Consider the following 20,280-nt stretch of genomic DNA (forward strand, 5'->3'; position numbering starts at 1 on the left):
AGTGGAAGGCTGAGAAACAACTGAGTCAGTGAAAGGCAAAACAAACTACAGTGGTACCTCGGGTTACATACGCTTCAGGTTACATACTCCGCTATCCCAGAAATAACAGTTAGGTAGGTAGTGCCGTGTTGGTCTGCCATAGTCAAAACAAAAGAACAAAAACAAAAAAATCCTTCCAGTAGCACCTTAGAGACCAACTGAGTTTGTTCTTGGTATGAGCTTTCGTGAAGAAGTGTGCATGCACACGAAAGCTCATACCAAGAACAAACTCAATTGGTCTCTAAGGTGCTACTGCCAGAAATAACTCTTCAGAAAGACTTTGCTTCAGGATAAGAACAGAAATCGTGCTCTGGCGGCGCAGCGGCAGCAGGAGGTCCCATTAGCTAAAGTGGTGCTTCAGGTTAAGAACATTTCAGGTTAAAACGGACCTCCGGAACGAATTAAGTACGTAACCAGAGGTACCACTGTAATTCTAGATTTGTCCCCAGCCTCCTCTCTGTTGATCCTACAAAGGCATCACTACAGGTATGACTATGAAGCTGACGCGCCATGCTACCCCCTGGACTGGTTGTAAGTGAGAAGGCAAGCAGGTTGGGCTGGCTGAGGGCCGGCTGAGGTTGGAAGGGGAGTGCCCCATTTGCCCCAGTCAAGCAGACTCCACTATCCTAATCTTTGACAGAACAGACTGTGCAGTGTTACATCAGAGGTTTGAGATTACTGGTAAGAAAAATAAAATTCAAGTCATTTCTACACCCTTGTGTTAGTCCGAAGGGCAAAGCCACTACAATAAGACTTGTTAGACATCTGAAAAGAAGGAGAAGGGGAGTAAGTAAGACATACACAATTAATATTATTATATGTATTACAAAATATATCTGTACTGTTTGGGATATGCTGTGCTTTCAATGCACCAGATGCTGAGTGTTGTTTTATTGTTGTGCTCTTATTATGCTGTGAGCTGCTACAGCTGGGGAGCTTGTATAATAAATAATAATATATATTTTTATACCCCGTCCATCTGTCTTGGTTGCCCCAGCTACTCTGGGCAGCTTCCAACTGAATATGCATAAAACAATAAAAACTTCACACATTAAAGCGTCCTGATACAGGGCTGCCTTTAGATGTCTTCAGAAGGTTGTATAATTATTATTTATCTCTGACATTTGACAGAAGGGCATTCCATAGGGCAGTCGCCAAGAAGGCCCTCTGCCTGGTTCCCTGTAACTTCACTTCTCGCACTCAGGGAACAGTCAGAAGGCTCTTGGAGCTAGGCCTCAGTGCCCGACCTGAAGAATGGGGGTGAAGATGCTCCTTCAGGTATATAGGGCTGAAGCCTCACAAGAAAGGATCCCTTCTGGGTCTGTGTCAATCTGTGTCCTGGCTGCACAGAGAGGAACACTGCACCCTTCAGCGGCCTTTGCCAACTTCAAGGCTTCAACACAGGTGCATAACAACCAGCTCCCACCCAGGTAAGAACACGAGACGTAACTATGCCTATGCTAGCTAGAGAGTTTGACTAGGTCCCCATGAAGCTTATCTTGGGCCAGATACCATCTCTCAGTCCTAACCTACGATAATCCCAACTCCCTCCCTGATATAGAATATGCCTCACCAGGATATTGTGAATATTAAAATGGGAGGAGTGTCACATATACTGGCCCGAGTTCCTTGGAAGAAAGGCAGGGTACCACTAGTGTGAAGGAGCGAAGGGAAAGGAAAGGAAAGGGTGGGTGGAAGTGAAGATGGAATACTGAAAGTGATATTCGGGGGGGGGTTAAAAAAAGAGGGAAAGAAAAATAGGGGAAAGGGGAAGGTTCTTCCTTTAATAGATTGGTGGAACATTCCAGACTGATTTTTCTAATGCGTATTATATTGATCTGTTTCCTTTTTTGCAATTTCTTGTAGTCAGTAAAACTGCATACCTGAAATTCCGTCCAGGGAAGAAACACCCATGTATAGGAACACTCCATAGAGGACAGGCATAGGTATAAACTGGAAAGAGAGTACACACACCATTCCACTATTCATTTATTCATTCACTTTCAAGCACTTATACACCATAGCTTCTGCCAAAATAACACTCCAAACAGCATCCAGAACAGTAAAACAGCATTTAAAAGCATAGTACAAAATTCATAAAGCATAAAGGCTTGCTTGTAAAAAGTCATAGCGACAACCGTAACTAATAAGCGGCAAACTTTGCATTACAAACAGACGAGTTATATATTTATTTGTGGGGCACACTTAATAGAATGCATCTACCAGTTCCTGTTATTCTATTGGCAAATAATATTAAACGACCCACCAAGAAAGCCTAAATCTGCCTTCTCAGCCTCTCCTCCCTGCCTCTGTGATATCGCCTGACAACTCTTCCAACCCTTATCTTGTCAATGAAATGCAGACTGAGCAAAGACTTAGGCCGCAATCCTAACACTCATTAGGATCTAACTGTGCAATTGTCTACATGTCAATTTAGTAGCACGTGGGAGCTGAGAGAAAGGCTCTTTTTGCTATTTGAGTATAGAGAGTCATCTGGCTCTCGAAAAACCTGTGCTCTAGGTACCTGTAGTCTGAGGAGCAGAAGGAAATAAGCCCTCATTTAATGCGGCCATCTCTCCGAAACACTTCTGCAAATACCGTAAGTGCACTTTTGGAACAGAAATCCAGAGTTAATTGCTATTGCCAAAGCTGGTTTCTCGTATTAAAACCAACACCGTCTAATTACAGCCCTTTCCCAAAAATGGGGTTGTTGTCATATTGTAACCTTGAATGCTCCTTTTACCTGCAACGCACCAGTGATGAAACTGAGAGGCCCATTAGTACAAAAATCATCACTACCAGTAGCTCTTTGCTCACGTATGCCCAGGAATTTAGGTTGCTCTCCAGGAGCTGCCACGGTGGACTCCAGTTTGAGGCTGTTCACATGACTGATGGAAAGAACGGTGGCAGCAACAAACCAAGGCAACCCCATCACTGAACACACACCAAGCATGACGCCCACCATTAGAAGGTCCAAGTGGTAGCCGCCCCCTTCTGTGGAGACATAAATCATTAGCAGATGGCAGCTAGAAGCTTATATATTCAGAGAGCTATCAAATACTAACAGGTTCTAGAGAAAGGTTTGTCACATGCTTGAAATGCAACAGAGGTCACAGGACACTTGATGGCAAAGGTCAGGCCCCAGTTTCTTCATACTATGGAAGTTGATAGTAGGTAAGAAGCAAATTATCCAACCCTCTGTTAGATGCAAGATTCTTTCACTTTTGGCAGTACTTTGAACTAGTTAAAACCACACACACACACACACACACACACACACAATCTCTTAGAGAGCACACTTTCTTCCATATGTAATTTCCCGTACCCTGAGATCTTCTGGGAGTCAATAGAAAACTGTTGGGTTTTGCAAGTTGTTTAAAAGCAGAAAGATATCTACTAATTTACTAAGCAGACATATTTAAAGAAAGGCAATAAAGCTGACAATTAAGTTTGCTAGTAAGTTTGTGGACAAACAAAAGAGGAACATTACCACCTTGATTAATTTAGAACAGGGAAGAGATTCTCAAAAAACAAAACAAAAAAAGAAATTGTAACTTTGCCTTGAATTTTGTAAAGCCGTTTATTTATCAGATAACCTAGATCTAACGAGGGCATTTTGTGTGATCTGGATATACCTAAAATTAGCAGTGCAGAAGAGGTTATGTTAAACAGCCTACCTATGGAAGAAATCGCGAGACAGGTTATCTGTTTATTGGAACAACCCAATAACTGCTGGTTTCCAAGCAATTTTATAACAGATTTTTGTAAGACTAATACCCAGTACTTATCACAGAATTCTTAAATAATTATCAGACATGTTCCCATTTTTCTAATACTTGAAACAAAGATGAAAATTCACTCTTATTTTTAAAATGAAAGTAAGTGGTCATATTGGCCACTTGCGCAATTTTTCTAAATATATTAATCACCACCAGAGTTTAGAAGCAGTTGGGCTTCTGTTCACAATATGAGAAAAGTAATAAGTGTACTTGTTGAAAGTGAATATCAACAGAAACAAGCATGAATTATGTGTTCCTGGGTGCCAGGAAGGCATTTGATTGAGTGGAACAAAGTTTTTATTCATTACATTGCAAAATGTAGTAGCATGAGATGCACCCGGAAGAGGCATCTTGCTCAGTCTTCCTTGACAATGTTAAGAACTGTGGTATAAAGATGCTCAGCAGGGCCTTTTCAGCTTTGGGGGCTCACCATAGGGGGCTCCCTTTCGTAGGACTCTGCTTTCCTACCCATACCACTCTCACTGCCAGTTAAAGGTAATTTTGTCTCCATGGCCTTTGCTTGCATGTGTTAATTTAATTGCAGAGCAACATTTATCAAATCAACTCACAATGCAGTCAGTCATAAGGACACAAGAAGCTGTCTTATACAGACTCGTTTTCATTAATTTAGCTTAGTAAAGGAAATGCAGGGAACCAAAGTGGCTGTCCAATGAGGCCTTACAAATAGCGGGGGAGAGAAGGCAAACACAATGTGAGGGAGATAGTGAAAGATATAGGAACTGAATGCAGATTTCCAAAAAAATAGCAAAGAGAGACAAGAGGGCCTTCTTAAACGAGCAATACAAAGAAATAGAGGAAAACAACAGAATGGGAAAAACCAGAGATCCGTTCAAGAAAATTGGAGATATGAAAGGAACATTTCGTACAAAGATTGCCATAATTAAGGACAAAAGTGGAAAGGACCTAACAGAAGCAGAAGACATCAAGAAGAGGTGGCAAGAATACACAGAGGAATTATACCAGAAAGATATGGAGGTCTCATCCTCCCCAGGTAGTGTGGTTGCTGACCTTGAGCCAGACATCCTGGAGAGTAAAGTCAAATGGGCCTTAGAAAGCACTGCTAATAACAAGGCCAGTGGAAGTGATGATATTCCAGCTGAACAATTTAAAATTTTAAATGATGATGCTGTTAAGGTGCTACACTCAATATGCCAGCAAATTTGGAAAACTCAGCAGTGGCCAGAGGATTGGAGAAGATCAGTCTACATCCCAATCCCAAGAAGGGCAGTGCCAAAGAATGCTCCAACTACTGCACAATTGCACTCATTTCACACGCTAGCAAGGTTATGCTTAAAATTCTACAAGGCAGGCTTAAGCAATATGTGGACCGAGAACTCCCAGAAGTACAAGCTGGATTTCGAAGGGGCAGAGGAACCAGAGACCAAATTGCAAACATGTGCTGGATTATGGAGAAAGCTAGAGTGTTCCAGAAAAACATTTACTTCTGCTTCATGAACTACGCAAAAGCTTTTGACTGTGTCGACCACAGCAAACTATGGCAAGTTCTTAAAGAAATGGGAGTGACTGATCACCTCATTTGTCTCATAAGAAATCTCTATGTGGGACAAGAAGCTACAGTTAGAACTGGATATGGAATAACTGATTGGTTCAAAATTGGGAAAGCAGTATGACAAGGCTGTATATTGTCTCCCTGCTTATTTAACTTATATGCAGAATTCATCATGCGAAAGGTTGGACTGGATGAATCCCAAGCCAGAATTAAGATTGCCGGAAGAAATATCAACAACCTCAGATATGCTAATGACACAACCTTGCTAGCAGAAAGTGAGGAGGAATTAAAGAACCTTTTAATGAGGGTGAAAGAGGAGAGCACAAATATGGTCTGAAGCTCAACATCAAAAAAACTAAGATCATGGCCACTGGTCCCATCACCTCCTGGCAAATAGAAGGGGAAGAAATGGAGGCAGTGAGAGATTTTACTTTCTTGGGTTCCATGATCACTGCAGATGGTGACAGCAGTCACGAAATTAGAAGATGCCTGCTTCTTGGGAGAAAAGCAATGACAAACCTAGACAGCATCTTAAAAAGCAGAGACATCACCTTGCTGACAAAGGTCCGTATAGTTAAAGCTATGGCTTTCCCAGTAGTAATGTATGGAAGTGAGAGCTGGACCATAAAGAAGGCTGATCGCCGAAGAATTGATGCTTTTGAATTATGGTGCTGGAGGAGACTCTTGAGAGTCCCATGGACTGCAAGAAGATCAAACCTATCCATTCTTAGGGAATCAGGCCTGAGTGCTCACTGGAAGAACAGGTCCTGAAGCTGAGGCTCCAATACTTTGGCCACCTCATGAGAAGAGAAGACTCCCTGGAAAAGACCCTGGAAAGATGGAGGGCACAAGGAGAAGGGGACGACAGAGGACGAGATGGTTGGACAGTGTTCTCAACATGAGTCTGACCAAACTGCGGGAGGCAGTGGAAGACAGGACTGCCTGGCGTGCTCTGGTCCATGGGGTCACGTAGAGTCGGACACGACTAAACGACTAAACAACAACAACAACACTGTCTGTGTTGAATGGCTGCAGTTCTCCAGATATTTCAGACATGAGCTTTTGTCAGCCCCTGTTGGAAATGTAGAAACCTGGAAATCTTTTGAATGCAAAACATTTGTTTGTTTTGCTTCTTCTTCCATTTGGGTTTGATTTGTCCCTCGCTGTTACTCTTGCGCCATATATCTTCTAGTGCTGATCTGTGTACATGTGCAATACATGCCTCCTAGGAACAGTGGAGAAGCTACGAGGAAGGCATAAATCACCAATCGGCTGCTTTATGCCAGCAATTTTGTGTGCACATGCATGAGTTAAGGTATCCAGTGACAGGTATTCAGTTTGTCAGAAATAGAAATAGAAAGCTAGTACACCTGCTTTTTGGGCAGCAGGAGGGGGTTAATTCATGAAGTGGAAGATTGAACTTGAGTTTGAAACAGCAAGTAAACTTACTCAAAAGCCAAGGACTCCAGATTGCCATTTTAAGAGCATGCTTACAGAAGTCCTACTGCATTGAGAGTTGCTTCCAGGTAAGTGTGCCCAGGATTGCAGCCTTAATTGAATAGTGATGACAGCAGCAAGAAATACTCTCTTTTACACACACAAAACCCAGAAGTGAAGTCCTAAGCAAGGGCACTGTTGCCCTAGAATCCATACCCTTGAAAAAACAGCTAGTGCAGACAAAACCATAATATAACAGCTTCCAAAAAGCTATTAATGGATTGCATTTCTCTGATTTTGAGCTTTAAATTGATATGCACTTCCCCAAACCTGAAGAGTAGGATGACAAAGAATAGATGACAAAGAGGTTGCATCCAGTTGTACATTGCAATCCTAAACATGCCTACTCAGAAGCAAGGCCCATTGAGATTAATGAGATTTACTCCCAGCTAAGGACTGCAGCCTTAGTAGTAATGTTTTAGTCCCATTAAAATCACTGAGCCTTACATTAGTCTAATGTGCTACTAATTGCAATGGGACCAAAGCACTGATTAAAACCAATGGGTGGCATTCAGCTAAGTTTTACTCAGAGCAGACCCACTGAAATTAAAGAGCACGACTAAATATCTTTCACCTGAGCCTTTTAATGCCATCACAATACTGCTGTCCTAGTACGCAGCATGATTCTACTTCTCATATCATAGTAACAGAAATGAAAGTATTGCAGACTTCAACAAGCAAAGTATACCATTACCTTAAGCTTATGTTCCTTCCTGTTCACAATAACTGCAGTGATCTGCTGGTCCATAAATATCAGTATGGTGCAGAGCAGAGCTGGGATGATAGCTGCTGCTACTGTCCACCCGGGATTGTCACCAATTGGACTAATGAGCCACCCACGGTCGTCTCTTGTTGGCTGCAGAATAATACACAGTGTTTGTGCACTGCCCAGTCTCAGCTGCTATTCTTCTTGATGTCCTGAAAATTCTAGAATGTCACAGCACGGTGCACAACAGCCTCGCCTATGGCTCCCCATCCTAAATGTAAAAATGCTCTCCATATGCTAGGGGTGTCAGGCATTTTGATATGACCCTAAGGATTCACAGTTTTGAGACACTCATCAGATCAGGTACACATATCCTGGCAATAGGCCTATGCCCTATGAAACACAGTGGTACCTCGGAACTCGAACGTCTCCATTGGTGAACGTTTCGGCTCCCGATAGCCGAGAGCCCGGAAGTGTTTCAGTTTTCGAACGTCCCTCAGAACTCAAACATCCGACGCAGCTTCCACTGAGAGCAAGAACCAATCAGAAGCTGCGGCTTGGAACTTGAACATTTCAGAGGTCGAATGGTCTTCCGGAACGGATTACGTTCGAGTTCCAATGTGCCACTGTAACTACTTCTCGTGTCAATATAGTGACCAAATTGATCCATGCAACACAGCACACTTCCTCCATCCATCGCCTTCCACATGTTGTTGAGCTCCAGCTCCCATCAGCCCCTTCCAGCACGGCCAATAGCCAGAGATTATGGAAGTTCCAACTTAATTGGGCAATGTGCATTTTATACTGGAGTCAATATAAAAAGGTAAAGGACCCCTGAAGTTAAGCCCAGTCGTGAACAACTCTGGGGTTGCGGTGCTCATCTCGCTTTACTGGCCGAGGGAGCTGACATTTGTCCGCAGAAAGTTTTTCCGGGTCATGTGGCCAGCATGACTAAGCCGCTTCTGGCGAAACCAGAGCAGTGCACGGAAACGCCATTTACCTCCCCGCCAGAGTGGTACCTATTTATCTGCTTGCACTTTGACGTGCTTTTGAACTGCTAGGTTGGCAGGAGTTGGGACCGAGCAATGGGAGCTCACCCCGTCGCAGGGATTCGAACCGCCGACCTTCCAATCGGCAAGCCCTAGGCTCAGTGGTTTAACCCACAGCGCCACTCGCGTCCCGTAGTCAATATAGAAGAGATCAATTGTCAACCTTGGATGTATTAAATATGATAACAGGCACAATGCTATTGGTAAATACTGTATAATATAAAATAAATAAAATAGCGAAGTTGCCATCAAAAACATCTGGAGGGCACCTTGCTGGAGAAGGCTATAATACAACAAGAGGCCTGGGTGACTGGAGAGAGGTATGGGAAGAGAAAGGGAGGACAGCAGACATACTCTGATGCTGTATTCTATAAGCCATGCAACAGCCCCTGCAGTCAGTAATCCTAATTGGTTACTTTTGACTAGTAACAATACTCACAGGCAGTGGTTTTCAAACTTTGATCCTAGCAACAATGGGAAAACCTCAGAAAATTAGTGGAGGTTCTCACTGAGAAGGTGGGTAACAGCAGGCAAACGACCCAAAAGACATCCAATTTGCCATTACCGACCTTTCCCTATAACACACACCTGGAGAGGATTCTTGAACTGTGTACTCCAGATACAGGTGGGTAGCCGTGTTGGTCTGCCATAGTTGAAACAAAATAGAAAATTCTTTCCAGTAGCACCTTAGAGACCAACTGAGTTTGTTCTTGGTATGAGCTTTCGTGTGAAGAAGTGTGCATGCACACGAAAGCTCATACCAAGAACAAACTCAGTTGGTTTCTAAGGTGTTACTGGAAAGAATTGTCTATTTTGTGTACTCCAGAATAAGCTCAAGATTCATCTGCAACATGTGGGGATCCCACAGCTGGCCATGCTGGGATTCCTTAGCACTGTGATGGGGAGGACATTTGATTACCACCACTTTAGGGAATGTGAAGTGGAGCCACATGGCAAGTTCAGCAGAGGGCTTTAGGTTTCACAAAGCAAAACGTTAATTGCAGAGAAGAGTAAACATGGTCCACTGAATCCAACCTTGGGGTGTTTTTCTTAAGGTAGCAAGGCACAAATATTTTACCATGCACAAGCATCTTTCAAGCATTTTCAGTCATGATGGGTCTGTCCGCAACCTTTGCTCATTTCTACAGTGTCCCTTCTGCCTTGACTGGACGACAGAGCCGCAAACTTCTATTTCAGTCAAGGCTTCCTCCAATTCCATAGTTCTTTAGTGCTTTCATCTTTCTGCTTCCCACTCTGCTTAAACACCCACCCACTTATTTCAAGCCATGAATTCCTGTTGTCTCCTGTACTCTACACCTTGCCTCATTGTCCTGTAATCTACCTGTGCCCAATAAGGGCAGGTGTCCAGGGCCCCTCACAGCAAAAGGTGTAGGAATACTGCAGGGATGTCTTGCCACATTTTGAAGTAAGTGTAGTAATACACATCCTGGTGATGTCTAAGACATTTAAGCCCAGGGTCTAAAATTACCTGGCTGCATCCCTCTGCCCCATCAACTGCAATTAGTAAACACAACTCCCAAACCTCAGTTCCCCCTATGCACATTTAGCTATGAAATATTACTTCTCCCCCAGAACAGAGGCAGAACCTGAGATGGTGCTGTCCTCTTCTGCCCCAATCACATAGACATACCTTGTTTTCCATACCAAAAAGCTAGCTGCAATTAAGAAGCCACATCAAATCTATCATCGAAAGAATGGTGCCTACCTTGAAGACCCTGGGAACATGTAGCTTTGGTGATGGGACTCCGACTAAGTAGTCAATTAAAACCATGGTAGCAATGGTAATGAAAATAGCAAAATCACCTACTGCTGAACGAACCTATTGCAAAAGAAAAGAAAAGCAAGAGAGGACTCAGCAAGAGGATATATGTTGGTTATCAGAGCACTTAGCAGGTTAATTAGTATATGCAGGTGGCTGAGACAGGGCCTGAAAAGGACTGCAGGCCAGAAAGCCGTGAGTTAAGCCGCCTCACCGCAATGCAGGACTGTTTGCACACTATCCTGTTTGCAAATGAATGCACATAATCCAGAACACAATTGTTATGCACTGAGTTGAATCGGATCCAAAATGCAGCAGTTTGATTGCTCCTAGAACAATAGGATTGAGATTGCAGCAGTCTGACTGGTCCCAGAACAATAGGATTGAGATTGCAGCAGTCTGATTGGTCCCAGAACAATAGGATTGAGATTGCAGCAGTCTGATTGGTCCGCAGGAGCCACCCAATCCAGCTCCAGGTGGAAGTGAATCCGCACTGTGATTGGCATACAGGAGTATCCCGGAATTAGCCAATCACGTGGGGCCCATTGTGTAAATAGTGTATATAAAGCAAACGTTTTGGGGGAACTGCATTCCTCACTACTAGGAGCTGAATAAAGAGCATGAAATTCACACTTGACTCCGAGTATATTTCAACAATACAGTATGAGAGCCACTGTGGTGTAGTGGTAAGAAGAAGAAGAAGAAGAAGAAGAAGAAGAAGAAGAAGAAGAAGAAGAAGGGGGGGAAGGAGGAGGAGGAGGAGGAGGAGGAGGAGGAGTTTGGATTTGATATCCCACTTTTCACTACCCGAAGGAGTCTCAAAGCAGATAACATCCTCCTTTCCCTTCCTCCCACACAACAAACAACTCTGTGAGGTGAGTGGGGCTGAGAGACTTCAGAGAAGTGTGACTAGCCCAAGGTCACCCAGCAGCTGCATGTGGAGGAGAGGAGACCCGAACCCGGTTCACCAGATTATGAGTCTACCGCTCTTAACCACTACACCACACTGGCAGTTAGAGAGTCAGACTGAAACCCTTGGAGGAAGGGTTCAAATTCCCACTCAGCCATGAAGCTCCCTGGATGATCACTTCCTCTCAGCTTAACCCATCTCACAGGAGGCAGAGAACTGTGCACGCCACCTTGGAAGACAGGTGGGGTGTAAATGCGTAAATGAAATAATTAAGTAAGTTAGCAGAAGGCAAGAATAGGTGGTTGCTCAAAAATGCCCTAAAAGCAGCAGGGCCAAGCCACATACCGCAAGGGCAGATTGGGTGTGTGTGGTGTGGTTACAATACCAGCCTAGGTGGGGCAACGTTCACAGAAAACGCTTTGTCTGATTGAATCCAGATTACAACTTAAAATGCAGGTAAAAGCTGAGCACATAACCCAAGCAAGTAAAATGTCTCGTTTAGTTCAGTAGTTCCTCCACGCAGCCCAAAGTCTCTGCACTCAGTAGCAAATGGCATCGTGAGGTGAGGTGACTCTGTTCACCTGATCTCCTGTCAGTCACATTTCCGTTGCTGACCAGGAAATAGAAGGGGAGGTGAGGTGGTGGCAAGGTCGTCATGGTGCAAACACACCAGCAAGAGCACTGGATTGGCTCTGCCTGCTTGTCCGCAGCATGCCAACCTCACTGCCACTTTGTCACATTTTTCCAGGACACACCCTCTTTCCATGGGTATGTAAAATGAGAGTCGCCATAGCGATCCACAGCTAAAAGTAGAAGTTGGCAAATGTGTCCTCTTTTTTGCTCTTCGTAATATGGCCACCCTAACTTTGCCCCTCCCTGATACCTGACCCTCACCTGCTGCTTATTGTATCTGCCATAACTCTGTACTCAGCCATTGTGAAAGAGAGAGAAGCAATGCCTCTCCTTGGCCATTGCTCCAGATGCTGGCCACAAACAGGGCCACCTGTTGGCCCGCCCCATGGTAAATGCCAGGTGCCTTAATTTACCACGCAGGGGAGAGGTGAAGATAAGCAGAAAGCCCTCTACACATACACACACACACACACACACAAATCTAGCCTGTCCATGTGGCCAGGGTAATGTGGTAATTATGCAGAACAGAGAAAAATAATTCAGCCAGTCATTGTTACACAGGGTTTGAATTTGCTGTGCTCACTGCTGCTATCTACTTACTCTTGTTGGAAAATAGCTACTGGTCTTAAATTTCTTCAGCGTACTCGACAGGATAAAGGTGGTAAAAAATAAAATGCAGCACCAGAAATGAACATCCGGGGTGAAAGGGCCATCAACGCCACATGAAGGTCCTGTGAATTCTCCATGCATCTTCCGGCATTTCTGAACAAACAAATGTAACCAAAGCATTGAAAAGAGAGCCCAGGTAGCAAGCATGGCGACATCAGTGGTTATTAGATGCAATGAACATTTGAATAAATTTGAATACTAAACTTGCAGCAGGGGGAAGATGTGGCTCTCCGGATTGCTGGGCTCCTAACTCCACTCATCTTCAACCAGCATGGCCAAGGGCCAAGGACTGTGGGAGCTGTAGTCCAACAATCAAGGTGGGCATTGGTTGGCAATCCCTACCAGGTAAGAATGGGCAAAACCAAGTTGAAATAAAGTCTCCATTTGGGCTAAATGTGATACTCCACTATTCAGCAGAACAGCCTGTGGGGTGCATGGATGCTGTTATGAAAATTCAACATTGCTTGGGTGAGAGAATCCCAAGCCCACAATCCTTAAATGTGGAGGCATGAACATGCAGAACATGTTTGGCATTTAATACCATGATAAAGTTGGGCCATGATTAAGTATGTAATGGTTCAGATCCTTACTTTTAAAAAGTAAGGGCAAGGGAGGGGTGAGAACATTAAATATAATAAGGAACACTGGTGTGGAACCACCCTAAGCATTAAGCCTGGATGCCAGAGAACCAGTAGAGTAGCCCACAACAGCTCTTTCCCCCCAAATATTTTCCCAAATATTAAAAACTGTTGTATGAACAGGAAAATGGTCTGCATAGGTCCAATCAAGCACACTATTAGCTCATAGAACTTTAAACGTACTATTATGATTCCGCTGTACAAAGGGGAGCAACTTGGTTCAGCCCACTTTAGAATTTTGTAAGACCAGAGCATTGCCAAAGTTGTTATATGAAGCACCACTGTGGGCCACAACCAATATAGACTCACTGCAGAGAGCTCAAAATAATTATTTGCTCAGACTCCTGCCAGTCCCCATGTCTCCAAAAATAGCACTACTCCGTGCAGAACTGGGTGCAATGCCCATTAAAGCCGAAGCCCTTAGACGAGCTCTGCTTTTTGGGTTTAAAAACTATTTTTAAGCAGATATCAGAATCTTTCATGACAACTTTTGAAGATATGGCTCCCAACTTGTGGAAACGTGAAATTCAGTCTGCTGCCACAACCTTGGGACTCTCTGCCTCCTTTCTTGCGACGCAGTCTTTTGAGAGAGCAAAATAGTTAATACTCCAAAGGCTGGGAGACACTGAGATGCAATCTCGAGTGGTTGAGATCAACATCTGTCAATCAAATAAATTGTATGCCTCTTTTAACCCATTACACCCATCCCTGCCAATATATCTGGTAGATTTACCAAATGTTAAAATGAGGATAGCCTTCACACAGGCAAGACTAAACATCGTTCCATTAGCAGACTGGAAGGGCCAACATAAGGGAGTTCCTATTCTGTATCAATAGAAGGCATAACTCATGTACTCCTTAAGTGCCCTTTCTATGATGATCTCAGAAACAATTACATCCACCCATTGCCAAGATCACAGAAGGGAAGGTCATCTCTTTCAAAGACCTGTTTTTTGCTGTCAGATGTTGAGAGAGATATATCCTTCAAAACATCTAAATTTCTTGTTAAGGCTTTACAGATTTATGTTACGAAACTTGAGGGGGGAACGGGAAATGTATGATCCATTAGGGGCCAGGGAGCAGAAATGTAAACCATTATTAGTACCAATATTCCTGTTGTTATGATTATTATTTTATGTGCGTAAAGGCTGCTTGCTAAACACAATAAACCAAACTGACTAACATAGGTTGGAAACAACTTAAAATTGTTGAAACAAATAAATAAAGCAGTGGCTTAAACAAGGTGTTCAGACAGGTTCTGTCAGTAGTTCATCAAACTTAACTGGCATGTCAGAAATATGTGAACAAAAAGCCAAAACCATTTTTTCTCAAACAGTTCTTCTCAAGCAATGAAGGAACATGCTTTTGATTTTTAAAATGATATGTTCCCATGTTTTCTTTTTGCAAATACAGTGGTTCCAGTTTACGAACGATTCAGTTTACGAACTCCGCAAAACCGGAAGTAGTGTGCCGGTTTGCGAACTTTACCTCGGTCTAAGAACGGAATCCGAACAGTGGAAGGGCACCGGCAGTTGGAGGCTTCATTAGGGAAAGCGCGTCTCAGTTTAAGAACAGTTTCGGTTTAAGGACGGACTTCCGGAATGGATTAAGTTCGTAAACTGAGGTACCACTGTACATATTTTACTACAACAGTTCTGCTGCAACCCACTGAAAGCTAATGTAGTGCAGGCATCCCCAAACTGTGGCCCTCCAGATGTTTTGGCCTACAACTCCCATGATCGCTAGCTAACAGAACCAGTGGTCAGGGATGATGGGAATTGTAGTCCAAAACATCTGGAGGGCCAAAGGTTGGGGGTGCCTGATGTAGTGCATTAGTGGGGGTGTCAGACAGGGATCAGAGAAGCCTAATTTCAAATCAGCACACAGCCATGAATTTCCTTGGAGGAAAGGCAGGATCAGAGTAATTGCAGACAATAACTTTAAGGGTACGCATGTCAAAAAATGTGCTAAGATTATTGGTTTAATAAATGCTAATCTAATCAATCTAATCTAATCTAATCAATTTGTGCTACAGACATCAACCCATCTCCAACAGGGTGGGGGTGGGGGGGAGTTTGCAAAGACCAGAGACTTACGGAGACTGTGAGATTAGCCCATGTGACGGCTGAAGGAATGATGTTGTTCTCTTTCCAGTACTTCAGGGTCTCATTGCTGGGATTCACTGGGGCTGAACACCTGCAGCTGACAGGCACAGGAAAGGGTTAATAAAGCACACTGAGAATGTCTCAAAAGACATTTCAGAGCAAAATGGCATATCCATTTGGGGTGGAGTGGAAAAAAAACACAAAAACCATAATGTTCCATTTGTGGTAAGCACCTCCATTCTGAAAACATTTACATGGGAATCATTCCCACAATTGAGACTTTGTTCTGCCCAAATCCTTCATGAGAGGAGAAACTCAACAGAGCTGCCTTTAACTACATGGCCTGAAGTGGTGGCCCTGCCTTCCTTCTTTGACTTTGCTTCCATGCCTGGATGGATGACATGTGACCACTTTACAAACCGGTAGCTCCTCTGTAGTACGAAGCTTTGGTTAGCTCCAGACTATTACTGGAGCAATATTCTAGTCTGCCTGCTCATGACTGCTGCCTATATGCAGCCAGAATTTGGAGCTGTCCGTGGTCCTAATTCCCTGTCTGAACTCTAGTTTCATTTATTTGATCCTCCCTGCAGACTCCACCTGCAACAGAAGTGCTGGCAGCTATAGCCATCAGTTAATAAAGGGGACACACAGCAATGCCCTTGAGAAATAGGTCGAGGAATGCAGCCTATGCCACAGTATGGGTAGCACAATTCAAAGTGTTGGTGCTGGCCTTTAAAGCCATAAATGGCCTCGCCCTGGTATACCTGAAGGAGTGTCTCCACCCTCATCGTTCAGCCCGGACACTGAGGTCCAGCGCTGAGGGCCTTCTGGCAGTTCCCTCACTGCAAGAAGTGAGGTTACAGGGAACCAGGCAGAGGGCCTTCTCGGTAGTGGCACCCGCCCTGTGGAACACCCTCCCACCAGATGTCAAGGAAATAAATAACTATACAACTGTTAGAAGACATCTGAAGGCCTCCCTGTATCGGAAAGTATTTAATGTTTGATGTTTTATTACGTTTTTATATTTGTTGGAAGCCGCACAGAGTGGCTGGGGCAAACCAGATAGATAGGCGGGTATGAAAAGAAGAAGAAGAAGAAGAAGAAGAAGAAGAAGAAGAAGAAGAAGAAGAAGAAGCTGCAGCAGACTCCACCTGCAACAGATGTGCTGGCAGATATAAAGGTAAAAGTAAAGGTACCCCTGACCATCAGGTCCAGTCGTGTCCGACTCTGGGGTTGCGGCGCTCATCTCGCTCTATAGGCTGAGGGAGCCGGCGTTTGTCCGCAGACAGGTTCCGGGTCATGTGGCCAGCATGACAAAGCCGCTTCTGGCGAACCAGAGCAGCGCACGGAAACGCCGTTTACCTTCCCGCCGGAGTGGAACCTATTTATCTACTTGCCCTTTGATGTGCTTTCGAACTGCTAGGTGGGCAGGAGCTGGGACGGAGCAACGGGAGCTCACCCCGTCATGGGGATTCGAACCGCCGACCTTCTGATCAGCAAGCCCTAGACTTTGTGGTTTAACCCACAGCGCCCCCTGGGTCCCTTCGGCAGATATAACAACCATTAAATAAATAGCACACACAACAACCCCCTTGAGAAAAAGGTCAAGGAATGCACTCTGTGCTACAGTATGGGCCATGGCTGATAAGTGCCCAAAATGCTTTTAAATTAACCTTTATAAATTGAAAATACCAGAGAGAGGAAGTGTGTGTCTGTGTATATGTGTAACTGTACAGCATAACAATCCTTTGAATGACCTCTGTTGTCTTCTTCGCTAAATGAGCTCCACCCAACTAAAATTATTTCCTCCACTGCCTCCAATATATGAATGGACTGATATACCTAGGTGTATTTTTATTATGGCGTGTTCATTTCAGTGAATCTATCATGCACTAGCACTTGCTTAGCCATTTCTGGAATGAGGGGGCAATTCCTTTGCTTCCCAGCAGACATTCTCAGAGCACTCAGTGAATTCAAACAAACTGAAAGAAAAACCAGGAGGTCACATTTAATGAGGAGGAGCAAGAGTAACTCACTAATACAAGGTCAGTTGGTCAAGGTCAGTGTGCATATGAAATGGGTAGGTTCTCCCCAACTTGATCAGTTTCTCTATAGACTCATAGATGAAAATGATGCAGATCAAGGAGGCAAAAGCTTCTTCTGTAAAACGCGTTATGTGACACACAAGGCAGCTGGCATCAGTTGCTACAAGGAAGACGCACATGAACGTAGTCCACAGGCCAATGCAAGTTCGTAGAGAGAGATAATTTAGGCCATAGTCTCTGCAAAATAATAATAATAATATAGAGACCAATTTAGACTCTCGCCATTGCGGAAAGTATTTAATTCAAGCCTATAATCAGAACAGAAAAAAAAGATGCAATGCAATATAGAGTTAAGTCAATGATCCTAAAATGCTATTGGCTCTGTTTAGCTTTGTGGCCAAACTCTACTATCCTTATACGGTAAAGGTAAAGGACCCCTGGACGGTTAAGTCCAGTTGAATTCGACTATTTATTACACACAGTAATAAATATTATCTCTAGCCACAATGAAACCTTTAATCGCAGATGACATGGCTTTATCTTCTGCCACTTTTTAAAAAAAAGTTTAGAAGCCCAACACCATGGCTCTCCACATGTGTCTTTTCCACTGGGTGTGGACCACATTGTATGATGAAGGGCTGGAAACAAATTAATTTAATTAAATAATTAAACTTCCAAAGTTCAGCAACTTGGTTGATGGCATTCAACCATTTCTGTGAGTGTAAAGAAGAGGGGGGCATTGTCCCTCTCCAGTTATATTATTATTATTATTATTATTATTATTATTATTATTATTATTAAATTCATTCACAGATTTCAGGGCAGTCCACAACAAAAAACATAGGGGACAACATAGCAAATCCTAAGTAGCAAAATCATGGCAGGTTGCCATTTCCTATTTCCCACATCACTTGCCCCCCTGGCTTGCTATGCTTCACAATTAGCTCCAGATCACACTAAAGCAGGGAAGTTGGGTAAGGGGAGAAAAATTAGGTCCATTCACCAGCCCACCTGCCCTCTCTCTGTCTCTGTCTGTCTGTCTGTCTGTCTGTCTCTCTCTCTCTCTCTCTCTCTTCCACATCATTTTGTCAAACTATAAAAATCGTTTGCCCCTTAAGAGAGCACACAGCCTTACTTGCAGAATTTGAATAAAATCTTCTCGAATACCAGTACCGGCCCGGTACTTCCCAAGATGGTGAGAGGCTGACCAGCAAAGAGGGAATACACCACCCCGGTCATTGAGGCTCCAAGCAAGGATTCTATTGCACTCTGCAGGTGTGAACACAGACATAAAACCAGAAGGATGGCCATGATGAGTCAGACTATTGGTCCATTCAGCTCACCTAACTAACTCCAGATTCTTTAGCCGAGGAGAAGTTAGAACTTTCAGAGATTCTGATACCTATAGAACAGCCTCCATGTTTTGGCGTCTTCTGCATTCTCTTTGTAATGATTGTTTGATTGTCTCACCACCACCACACATTTCTTTTAACAGAGTTTGTGGTGAGTGGCGTTGTTGCAGCAGTATAAAGAAAAATCACCCTTTCCCTACAAATAGGATAGCTGTGTGGAGTTAGATAGCTCAGGACACAATTTCAAATGGTACCAGTTTTCAGGTTCAGTAGCCCTCAGCCTCTGCTTACTGCAGTGGCAGGTTATTTCTCACACTCCTTGTTATTATGGACCAACTTACCGTATTTTTCGTTCCATACGACGCACGTTTTTCCTCCTTAAAAGTAAGGGGAAATATCTGTGCATCTTATGGAGTGAATGGTGGTCCCTGGAACTGAAATGCCCAGGGGCCAAAAGAGGATCATGTTTTTTATTTTACAAAGAGAGAAGGGGGTGTTGAAAGGACCCCGCTCAGCAGCTGATCAGCAAGAGATCCGGAGAGAGATAAGAGTCCCCTGCTCCCTTTCAGCCCCGCCCCCTTGCCCAGGCCTCCTTTGTTGAATGTGCTGCAGAGGGAGGTTGTTTGTTTCCCCAGCGACATGTGACTGGCTGATTAGATTATCTGTCTGGAAACTGTAGAAAAGGCTCCCTTTCCTTAAGAAGCTGCAGAAATGTGAGTTGAACCCCATAAAAATGGGGCTTTTCCTCTTTGCTTTTCCCCCTTTGCAAAAGGAGCTTTGCTTTTTCCCCTTTGCAAAAAAAAGCTGCAAAACCTTTAGCTGATCCTAAAAAAAACATGGTTTTTCCCTTTGCAAAAAAAAGCTGCCAAACCTTTAGCTAATCCTCAAAAAACCAGGGCTTTTCCTCTTGCAAAATAAGCTGCAAAAGTTTTAGCTGATCCTCAAAAAAACCAGGGCTTTTAGAGGAGGAAAACCAGGAAAAAAATTCTTGTTTCCTCCTCTAAAAACGAGGTGTGCCCTATGGTCCGGTGCGCCTTATGGAGTGAAAAATACGGTATTCCTGAATAGCTGTCACCCTTTAATTTATATTCAGACTCATGAATGTCCTTGAAGTATTGCAATCTGTCTTTAAGTCTAGTAAATCAATTAAAAGGGAAGTCCAACCACTGAGCATTTTCTGACTGAATATAAAGCATGGTTGAAAACTGTTCAGAGGCCATCTGTCAAGGTAAGGAATCCTAAGTACATACCCTCAACCTCTGTTCTAAAAGAGATTATTGGAGAATGTGTCTTCTATAACAAATGAACACCTGAAGGCCACATTCTCCTGGGGGTATAAAATTCCATAACTTCAGAGATGTGTCACTGGCCACACAAACTGAGTGATGAAGTGAGATAAAAAACATTGGCTCTATTAATGCCGAACAGCAGACATACCTGAAATGTAGAAGAGCAGCAGTTAAGTTAAACGCTTGCTGCTTTTTTTTTGCAATGCTTCTGCTGGCATCTACCTAGGAATTATTCACAACACATGAAAGGAGAGGGGG

At 43.7% G+C, this 20,280-nt stretch overlaps 1 protein-coding gene across 1 annotated transcript in view; it reads right to left on the reverse strand.

Moving 5' to 3' along the window:
- Window positions 1-20,280, reverse strand: part of SLC4A8 (solute carrier family 4 member 8) — a 96,894-nt gene that overhangs the window by 20,979 nt on the left and 55,635 nt on the right. Inside the window, exons 13-18 of the mRNA XM_033142645.1 lie at window positions 18,517-18,650; window positions 17,373-17,618; window positions 15,328-15,433; window positions 12,525-12,686; window positions 10,328-10,441; window positions 7,541-7,702 (exon numbers count right to left, since the gene is read on the reverse strand). Of these exons, the coding sequence (XP_032998536.1) occupies window positions 7,541-7,702; window positions 10,328-10,441; window positions 12,525-12,686; window positions 15,328-15,433; window positions 17,373-17,618; window positions 18,517-18,650 (924 nt within the window). The remainder of the gene's footprint in view (window positions 1-7,540; window positions 7,703-10,327; window positions 10,442-12,524; window positions 12,687-15,327; window positions 15,434-17,372; window positions 17,619-18,516; window positions 18,651-20,280) is intronic.

Source organism: Lacerta agilis, chromosome 2, assembly GCF_009819535.1.
Source record: "Lacerta agilis isolate rLacAgi1 chromosome 2, rLacAgi1.pri, whole genome shotgun sequence".
Taxonomy (NCBI): Eukaryota; Metazoa; Chordata; class Lepidosauria; order Squamata; family Lacertidae; genus Lacerta; species Lacerta agilis.